This window comes from Lolium rigidum, chromosome 1 (genome assembly GCF_022539505.1).
Source record: "Lolium rigidum isolate FL_2022 chromosome 1, APGP_CSIRO_Lrig_0.1, whole genome shotgun sequence".
In the NCBI taxonomy this organism is placed as follows: Eukaryota; Viridiplantae; Streptophyta; class Magnoliopsida; order Poales; family Poaceae; genus Lolium; species Lolium rigidum.
In genome coordinates this window covers 120,115,524-120,126,354 of record NC_061508.1, presented here as the reverse complement: position 1 = coordinate 120,126,354, position 10,831 = coordinate 120,115,524, and the positions used below count along the sequence as shown (strand labels likewise).

At 44.4% G+C, this 10,831-nt stretch overlaps 1 protein-coding gene across 1 annotated transcript; it reads left to right on the top strand.

The window, feature by feature from the left end:
• Positions 1–1,660: 1,660 nt before the first annotated feature.
• On the top strand, positions 1,661–6,171 carry LOC124665194 (7-hydroxymethyl chlorophyll a reductase, chloroplastic-like). The gene is made up of 18 exons (XM_047202646.1): positions 1,661–1,822; positions 1,889–2,076; positions 2,181–2,289; positions 2,402–2,486; positions 2,584–2,625; positions 3,410–3,488; positions 3,803–3,854; positions 3,947–4,009; positions 4,116–4,213; positions 4,346–4,381; positions 4,459–4,520; positions 4,622–4,649; positions 4,979–5,058; positions 5,149–5,218; positions 5,328–5,385; positions 5,483–5,547; positions 5,630–5,724; positions 5,918–6,171. Exons 1-18 carry the CDS (start codon positions 1,738–1,740, stop codon positions 6,021–6,023), a joined length of 1,401 nt encoding a protein of 466 aa, XP_047058602.1. The 5' UTR covers positions 1,661–1,737; the 3' UTR covers positions 6,024–6,171.
• The last annotated feature ends 4,660 nt before the right edge of the window (positions 6,172–10,831 follow it).

Genomic DNA, 10,831 nt, shown 5'->3' with positions numbered 1-10,831 from the left:
TCAAGTTGGACCACCTTTGGTGATCACGCTTGCTTGGGGAAGTCTCAAAATTTTCTCTCTCATAATACATTATGGATAAACATCATGTGAGAAAATCATCACATGTACATAAATAGACGGCAAGGATGAACATATGACCCCTTTTGAGATGCTCATCTTGAACTTGCACTTCCTAACCTTGATAACAATCATCACTTGACGTGATCCTCTCATGGACTATATGAAGATCTTGCTTTTGATGCAACCTCATGGAAACATACCTAAAGTTCACAAAGACAACAACGCATAGATCATGGATTAGCTCATAAAACCGAGTTGACAATTTCTTACCATACCATGATATCACTTGATCCCACACGATACATCATTTATGATTTCTATGTTGACCAACTTGATCCAAACTTTGCACTACGTACTTCAACATGCTCTATCACAATCATTCCTACCACCTCAAATGGAGAAAAGTCTCACCAGCTACGAGAGCAACGACACGCGTCCGAGTTGTAAGATGAGGTCTTCACGATTGACCGAAGATCAGATTGTGGCCATCCTTTTCTATCATGTACTCATGTAGAACCGGAGTGTCGCCATCACTCGCGAGCTCCTATGTGCGAGATGTGTATGTATGCTAGCACCGGAGCGTCACCGTTAGTTTCCCCTATAGCGAAGGGATGCAACACATGTTTTTTCTCTTTGGATAGAAAAAACAGGGGAGCACTTTTGAAAGGGAACAACAGTGAGCCCATGCACCCTCCACATCACGTGTGAAAAGGGAGCACTTTTCCTAGGCACATCTGAAAGAGAAAACTTCTACTAACCTCAAATGCCTATGAAGGTCACCGCATGAGGCCTCCCCGCTTGTTAGTGTGTGGCGAGCCTGCGTGAGAACACACAATTAGTTGTCAGAATCATGATTGCATTATACGATTCTACGACTTCATGCCCCAAATTGAGAGGAACAATTCAACGATCCTGCTAAGTAGAATATAAGATTTTACGGTTCTAAAAGTTAAGATTCTACGGTTTACGATCCTACCATAGAGGTTCCGATTCGATTCAGAATCACGATTCTGACAACATATGTGCGTGCTGGGCAGGGAGGGGGGCTTTTGACTTACGAACAATTTTCCATGATATTTGCACTGAAAAGATCTTTGAAAATACTGGACCCTATATTGAAAATTCTATGCAATGTTTATATGCTATCTTTCAGCATGTTAATTTTTAAAGCGAAAGCATCGTGGCAACATTGAGAGTGACTTACGTGAGCAATTTGCCCCATCCATTATCCATACAAAAATAAAAAAACACAAAAGGTGCCATAAGTAAGAGCACTGGGTAGCAAGCGCTACACTGAATATGTGCCATTCAGGGAAAAAAAAGAATTCCATTCTTCTCACAATTATTTGCATTCCTTTACATTTTATATACTCCGTTTAGAAATGTAGGAAGCTAAACTTCTTATATTAGTGAACATAGGGAGAGGAAGTATTTGTTCTGTTACTAGGTTACTTTTCTTAATGAAATGAACCAAGTTTTTCATTTAGTCGAATGGAAATAAGTCAATTAACCAGGTTATTGACAAGAGGCCGTTGAGTGTAGTTGGGCCGACCAATCTCCTCTCAACGTCTGCGTCGCGTGCAAACATGGGCGAGTCCAAACAATCTTATCGTCGTCCACGAGCGGCTCCTGCCTCTCAAGCGCTGTGTGCCTTCCTGCCTGCTCCGACTCTGCACGATGGCCATGGCCGCGCGTTGCTTCTCCTACACCTCCCCTAAACCCTGCTTCTCATTCACCCCGCGGTGCTCGTCCTCCGCATCAGGTTACCACGCACCTTCAGTTCACTTCCTAGCTAGCTCGATGAACTGAATCGAGTTGAATTGATTAGGGGGAAAGGGAAGTGGGAAGCGGAAGGCGGTGAGGGAGGACTGGAGGGAGAAATCCAAGCCCATCACTCCCGGAGGCGTCTACCCGGCCAAGGACCAGTGCAGCCGCTGCGGCCTCTGCGACACGTACTACATCGCCCATGTCAAAGACGCCTGCGCCTTCCTCGGGGACGGCATGTCCCGCGTCGAGGTAATCACCTCCATCTTTCTCCACATTGCTATCGCTATTGCTATGAACGTGTGTGCCATTCATGGAGAGCTTACGTTGAGAACATGGTTACCGCCTTTGTGTAGGATTTGGAACCGATAGTCCATGGGCGGGGCAGGAAGGACAGCATGGACGAAATGTACTTCGGGGTGTATGACCAGCTCCTGTATGCCAGGAAGACAGAACCTGTTCCAGGTATCATTTACCTACCTTCTTCATTTCATCCCACTACGTGCAGTTACCTCTTGTCAAATTAATTTACCTGCATATATATGTCAGGACTCACATGTGCCTCAACTACATGTAGGAGCTCAATGGACAGGAATAGTCACAACAATCGCGGTCGAGATGCTAAAAGCAGATATGGTTGATGCAGTGGTTTGTGTACAAAGGCACCCAGACAAGAATCGGATACCACATTTTTATCTTTCTACTGCAAGACAATAACTCACGGACTTTACTAATGTGTTGTTTATTTATTACCTGCAGTGATCCAGACGATAGGTTTGCTCCGAGGCCTGTTTTAGCCAGGTATCAAGAGATTGATTATTTGTCAGTTTAAGATATTTGACACTATATCACTTGTCTGGTGTTGCACTTCTGATTAGTCAATAGATATACATCTGCACTTTCAGTAATTTTTTTGCTTGTGTGTGAGCTAAAAGCCTTGGTCATGGTCTAGCCATTTGTTCTTCATGATGACAAGAACCTTGTTATTGGTCTGTCGGTTCATCTTTCATTTTTTTCGATAAATGACGCTTTATTGCTCGAAAGTTAGTATCGCGAAGATACAGCTCATAAAAGTTTACACCTGGCCTAAAAAATAAAAACCAAGGCGATACAAAGCTCAAGAAGCTATCATAGCACGCCTAAGGTGATGCAGGAGGCCCAATCGGTAGATCACGCTGCCACCCATGTGGGATAAAAATATCCCTCGCCATGTTCTCCAACCGTGTAGACACCTCCATAAATAGGTCTTGATTCTTCACATGTTGTAGAGACGTCCATAAACGGAGCAAACTCGTATAAGAGATAAATTTTCGCCCTTAAAAACCCTGTCATTTTTACATAGCCAAAGTGATCATATTATGGCATTTCTATACTTGATATCAATTTCATGTAGCTAGTTGCCAAAAATGTTTGCTCCGCTACGTGGTGGATACAAGCTAGAAGCTACTTGGATGATTGACCATATAGAACGAGCGAACTTGCATTGGAAAAACAAGTGTTTGATTGTTTCATTTTGATGACAAAACTCATGCTTTATGCTACCCATTCTTGATAAAATGGAAGTAATATTCAAGTGCTTTGCTAGGACTCCAGAAGAAGTGATTGCAGCCAAAGGGGTCAAGCCAACATTATCACCAAATTTGGATACACTCGCCTTAGTAGAGGTAAATCTATCTTTTCTTCATGTTTATATACTTTGCTTTTGCCGCTAGCTACTGTATCTCAACCTATGGAAGCAAAAAATGGGTCATGAGTCATGAATCATGATGGCAGATATTTGAAGTAAAGAACATAGGCTCTTTGATCATTAAGCTGAACTGCTTTGTAAGCCCTTTCCAGTTGTGTCTCCAAAAGCAGAACAAAAGCCCACTTTCGGTGCTATCTCCAAAGATAATTCTATGATGTCTTGATTGTTGTGTCATACGTCCTGTTTTTTATCACTATTCTTAAACCTGGGTTTCGTGAATTTCTTTGACAGGCAGCTGGTGTAAAGCGTCTTCTTTTTTGTGGCGTCGGTTGCCAAGTGCAAGGTATTAACGTTTTACGCAAAACCTTTTCTATTTCTACCATGGTGGTTTACCATATCTGACAATTTCTTACCATTCTACTCTTTGAAATACAGCTTTGAGATCTGTAGAGAAGTACCTTGGCTTGGACAAGCTTTATGTGCTTGGCACAAACTGTGGTAAGTACTGATGGATCTTCAAATCAGTCAATCTTTATTTTTTTAAGTGCTGTTCTGCATGGAAGATATATATGAGCTTTTGTCTTACACTAGTAAATATTCTCAGTGGACAATGGTACTCGTGAAGGACTTGATAAATTTTTGAAGGCTGCCAGTACTGAACCAGAAACTGTTCTACATTACGAATTTATGCAGGACTACAAGGTGATACTTAATTTGAAACAGAATCATTTACTTCTAGGAATCAACAGTTGAACAGCCATTTTAGGATGTACTGACAAACAGGAGTTATGATTTTGCTGCTTTGCCAATTTCGATAACCATGAGTATATGCAGGTTCACTTAAAGCATCTGGACGGGCATATAGAAGAGGTAAATTACCTGCCTGTCTGTTACTCTACAGCATTGAGTATGCCAAGTTTGTTTGTTCATTGCCTAATTTAAAGCAGGTCCCATATTTTTGCCTGCCAGCAAACGACCTGGTTGATGTTATTGCACCATCATGCTACAGGTATGCTACGCCCACTGTATAACTTGCTTGGGACATCTAAAAAATATGTAGGCATCATTCCCTAATATTGAGCTAATGGTTTTACTTCTGTCATCCTGCAGCTGCTTTGACTACACAAATGGCTTGGCGGTGAGGTTCCTCTCCTTTTTATTTAATTTGAATATGTGCTCTTTTCGGATTCATTTCAAATAGGTAGTTAGATACTTAAGTTGGAGTTTAGTCATCTTTTGAGGATTGAGTCATGTAGTTTCTGGCTACAATAGAATTCTGTGTTCCTTCTGCTCATGTGCATAACTATATAGTATCTGGTTTGAAAACAGTAACTAATCCCTGTTGCAGATGATTTATTATCCTTATACAATTGTTTCTCTTTTTTCTTCTGTGTTTCTACTCCAACGGTTTGTTCGCTTGTATGCCGAAGCAGACTGTAGCTAAAAGGGTTTGTTGCAAGAGTGCAGGACTTGGTGGTGGGCTATATGGGAGTACCTAAATATGCCGGGGTTTCCATGACTCAACATCCTCAGTATATCACGGTTAGGTAACTAAACTGAACCAGCGAAATTCACCTGTTGTTAGTGAGCAGTCGAATTATTAATGTTGGATTTATATTTGTTTTCCTGATTACAAGGAATGACCGTGGAAGGGAGATGCTCAGCCTGGTAGAGGGCCTTTTGGAAAGCACACCGACAGTTAGCAGTGTATGCATTCACATCCATACATAAAATTTGCACTTTGTAATTTTCTAAACTGCGGAGTTAGGATTAGTGCATTCATTATAGGGTTATAGTGTGAATTGTTCTCTCTCAGGGAGCTAGACAACCGTTTGTGATGGAGACAGTGAAAGCTGATGATGCAGCGAAAATGGGTATGTATGAATTATCGCTGTATGGTGTTCCTTTGACTGCAGCTACTAAGTATTGCTTGGCTCTAAAATGTGATTCACTGGGAGTGGTACTTTTCAGGGAAAGGCCCTGCTGACCCAGCTCCAAGATTTGTGGGCAACATCATTGCCTTCCTGCTAAACCTGGTTAGTGATGAAATGCTACATTGTGGATATTGAGGTGGGTTGAATAGCATGGTTAGCGCCTAATGTGGTTGCGTTTGTGCAGATTGGACCCAAGGGGCTGGAATTTGGTCGCTACTCCCTTGATTACCACACTATAAGGAACTACCTGTATGTGAAGCGAGCATGGGGAAGCGCAAGGTAATACACACCCCTTCCTTCACTCCTGATCCCGCCTCCATGCCGTAGAATGATGGTGCTTGAACATTCATTTCCTATGACTACGGACCGGTCGTTTGATCCCCGGATTTTTCTTTAGTTAATCAGTACGAGTACATGTTAGGAATGATGTGTGAATGAACTGACAGACTTATATATGATACCTACATTGCAGAGCGGAGCAGCACATGCCATCCTACGCCAAGAAGATTGTGGATGCGTACAACAAGGACGGGCGCATCGACTCGATGCTTAAAGAAACAAAACAAATAGTCAAGTAGGTGTACATGCTAAGAAAAAAAAACAGATACGGGATTATAGCGAGCTAGCTAGGTACTGTAGATTGTTGTATATCGGGCTTCACATGCATTACTGGTGAGTGAAATTAATAGGTGTGATTCTATCATCACTATTTTGATTTGGTTGACACATGATCCGTGTGCTTGGTTTGCTGGGGCAATCACAGCATAGCGCATTTTGCGTGCGCTGCCCAGTTAGTTGGAAGTACTGATAACCAAGGCGTGATTAGTTGACTGCACCCAAAAAAAAAAGAGAAGAGAAGCCCCAAGGGCTCCAAGTTTCATTGAAGAAGCCAGAGTCAGTTATACAAAACTAAAACGAACCAGCCTTTGCAAAGAAGCAGAACAACCTCTGCTACTTCCATAACTTTGAGATCATACTAAAAATCTGAAAAACATAGCCAGGTAACTAGACAAACTTAAGCTAGACAAGTACATGCAGAAAGCTCATAAAAATCAGATAAACAGACTATGATCTACTATAACAAGCTTCCAGGAGATGCAAATTGATCTACACAGACTAGACAAACGTCAACTCATTTAACTAAATGGTACTTCTGCACATTTTGCTTTTCTTGCCAAAGCATACGGACCCTAGAGAAGTCAAATATTTTCAAAACCCGTTTTGGTATAAGAAAAAACGAGATTATGTTAATAGGAGCATTACTGAGCGAAGTTTCAATCAAATAAGCTAGTCTCTATCGAAGTAAGATTACCTTGCCAGCGGGATCAAGGAAAACCCTCCATTAGGGGATTCTTTTCCTCCCGTAGTCTCTCCTCTCAGCCGCCGTCCTAACCCTAGCCGCCTCCAGTTCATCCTTCTCCATAGATTGGTTCCCCCTCCTCCGGTCGGCTTCGCCGACGTCAGGAGGAGTGGGGAACCCGATCTATGCGTGGAGTTTCGAATAAAAGTATTGTTTTCATTAGATTATGTTAGGATTTTGGTAGCCCCCTTCTTGTTGGTTTCCCCTCAATGGAGATGGCATCGTCTGTAATAAGTGATCTTCGGCCTTTCGTTCGGCGACGAGATCTTCTTCCCGGCGTCAATGGTGGTGTTGAACAATCACAATTTTCTAGGTATGGGTCTTCGGATCTTGCTTCACCAGATCGATTTTGGATCTTTTGTCGTTGTTGCTGCGAGGAAGTTTATCCTCGCGGTTTTTGTCCCGGCTGCTACATCCTCGACAATGGTGATTCGTACTCTCGGCTCTCCATCGACGACGACGAAGCTAGTTGGTTATTATTCCCTGATATACTGGTGTTGGTACTCTTGCCGATGTTGTATGACTGCTTTAATGGTTGCGTGCGTGCACGCAGCCTTGGCATTGCGGCTCAAAAAATTATGGGAGAACTTTCGTCGGTATCTACAGGTCTATGGTTCGTTATCTATTTTTGGCTGTCTTCAGAAGAGTACAAGATTGTGTTCTGGAAGAAGAAAGAAATTGAAGACCTCGAAGATTTGTTACTATCTTTTAGACTTTATTTTGTAATTGTTGGAGTCAGTTCATGTATCTCTACCATGTACTATTTATTACTATGAATATATGTGGTATTGATTGTCAAAAAAAAAGATTACCTTGCCAGCTAGAATTCTTCTTCTCTATTTTTATCTCCAGTATCTTTCCCGTATATTCCTTACGTTTAGAGTGCATCGGGACCCCCGAATACCTAAATGGAAGATCTCATTTTGACGACTGTACCAATCAATCCCAACCATGTAAATTTCTTCCGTTGGATCTGGCCCATACGCTGCTTAAAACACATGGTTTGTTGTTTTCATCGGGTCAATTTGGCTAGGGCATGAGACTGGCTGATGAGAGAGATGGGGGCGACCGGGGGGATAGGCCCCATTTATCTGCTCCTAAGAGCATCTCCAACAGAGGCTGTAAACTGGGCGCGCACTAAAAAAACTGCCAATATACAGCGCCAAACGCGTTTTTGCGCCCTCCAGCAGACGCTGTAAAATAGGTCGCGCTGTAAATATTTTAGTGCGCGCGGTAGTTTGCGCTATCCAAAGCGGCATATCTAGTGCGCCGGCTACCGCGCGCTGTAAGCTGGAATCGCTCGCGCGAAAAAGAAACTGCTCTGCTCTGCCGACCGCCGCATCGCGAGTTCCACCGGCCGCCGTGCTGCAAGCTTCGCCGGCCGCCTCCCACCGAGCTCCGTCGGCCGCCCTGCGAGCTCCGTCGGCCGCCTCCCTGCGAGCTCCACCGGCCGCCGTGCTGCGAGCTCCGTCGGCCGCCGTGCTGCGAGCTCCGTCGGCCGCCGTGCGAGCTCCGTCGGCCGCCGTGTTGCGAGCTCCGCCGGCCTCCCTGCAAGCTCCGCCGGCCGCCGCCCTGCGAGCTCCGTCGACCGCCGTGCTGCGAGCTCCGTCGGCCCCCCTGCGAGCTCCGCCGGCCGCCGCGCTACGAGCTCCGTTGGCCGCCGCGCTGCGAGCTCCGCCGGCCGCGCACGCAGGCACGGACTCGATTTCGATTGTTGTGGCTAGCTAGACTCGATTCGGCCGCGCGCGGACTCGATTGATGTGGCCGCGCACGCACGCACGAACTAATTTCGGCCGGCCGCGCATGGAGATTGGATTGCTAGCTTGCTAGCTATATCAATTTCTAGCTACATGGATAATGCACAGTAATTTAGTTGAATTTTTCAGATTTATTTGTAGCATGTTTGATCTTGTTTGTTCTATGAATGTTGAAGAAACTTGTTTGTGGAGCTCTATTTTACAGCCTCTGGTGAAGGGTTGTTTTTCGGCTTCGTGGTTGCGCTGTAAAATAGAGCCTCTGGCGAAGCACGCGTCGGCGCCGCGCGCTATATCCGAATCGAGCGCGCTGCAAACGACTTTTACAGCGCCAAATTTTAGAGCCTCTGTTGGAGATGCTCTAACAACACGCTCGGTTCACCTCTCAATCACGTATTCTTAGGCCACCTTCAACGGGTTACTGCATTTCAGACATCAGATCTGTCTATTTTGGTCCGTATGTGATGGCCGCAGTTCGGATATCGGGTCTGTCCATTTTGGTCCGTGTGCGATCGCCGGTAGACAACAAAGAGGCATAGGTCCATTTGCGCCTGGCAGCTGCCCCAACGGCGAACCGTATGTGGTCCGCAGCCTTGCATTTTTAGATGATTTTTTCAAACTGATTTTGGAAACATAGGTCATGGGTTTTAAATAAATGCAACGAATATTAGCACAAATTACATAAATAGTATCAACGTTTTGAATAACACAAATAGTCGCATCTAATTCGCACAACAAACAAATGACAAACATTGGAATTCAAGTAGAGGGCTAAATGATTTCCAACATGGTTTCACGTATGCTGGATCAAATCATTCTGCAGTCGGTTGTGAGTTTCCTTGTCTCGCATTGCATGATGCACATGGAGGAAATCGACCAAGGCAGCTGGCGGTCCAGGCTCGCTCTCCTCCTCAACGATCATGTTGTGCATGATCACACAAGCACTCATGATCTCCCATGATGTTTCCTTGCTCCATGTCCTAGCATGGTGTCGAACATCTCTCAACAAGATTGGAGCACACCAAATGCTCCACATCCTTCCTACAAGCTTCTTGCTCTTTAGCAAACCTACTCTATTTCTCATTGTTAGGTTTGCGGATTGTCTCCACAAATGTGGTTCATTGAGGATAGATACCATTGGCAAGATAGTACCATTTGTCATAGTGGTGGCCATTGATCTCATAGTTCACCATTGGAGCATTACCTTCGGCAAGTCGAGTGAACACGGGTAAACGTTGGAGGATAGCAATGCCATTGTGAGTGTCTGCCATGCTAAAGAAAAAGAGTGCCATATCCAGAGATCTTAGATGCAACAGCCTCAAGAATGATCGTGCACCCTTCTGTATGGCAATGGTACTTCCCTTGTGAGACGAATGAATATTTCTTCCATTCCCAATGCATGTAACATATGCTTCCCAGTGTACCAGAAAATCCTCGAATGGTATTGGTTGCCAAGAGCCATGCAGTGTCAACAGCATTTGGTTGCTCGAAGTATACTTCTGCAAACACTTGAACCACTGCTCCTACATAACCTATACATTGACTCAAGCCAAGTAGAATCACTCATGCGAATGTATTCGTCCACTAGATCACCAAATAGCTAATGTGCATTTTTTGGTAAGAAGTGAAGCCAAGTTTACTCGTGGCATCCTTCTTCAAGTAGAAGTAGTCATCGTAGCACCTCACTCTGTGCATAATCTTCAGGAAAAGCTTCCTTGACATCCAAAAATGGCGCTGAAAACATGGTGCCTAGAACAATGGATTTGTTAGGTGAAAATAGTCTTGTCATAGTTGCTCATGGCCAGCCTCTTGATTGTGAGGCATCGTTGCAATGCGTCCCTTGACGACCCCCTCTACTATTGTGCATGGTTCCCATGGTCATGGTCGAGAAAGGGCCACGGCCACCAGGATCTCGGCGTCATCATCAGACTCATCCGATGATGTTTCAATGATAGTGTCATAGAAAACATCGTCCGATCTATCAGCCATGATCTACCACAAAGAAGAATGGTATAGGTAGCATGAGCAACGGTACACATATGGTTGTGCAACAAAAAAAGGGACCAAGAGGTCTGAAAATCACCTTGTCGTCCGGCGGGACTAGAGTTGAACATGTATGTTGCGGGGGTCACGGACCATGGAGGGGTGTGATGACCCACAAGTATAGGGGGTGTATCGTAGTACTTTCGATAAATAAGAGTGTCGAACCCAACGAGGAGAAGAAGGTGTTGACAAGCAGTTTCGATGAAGGATTCACTATAAATGCTCACAG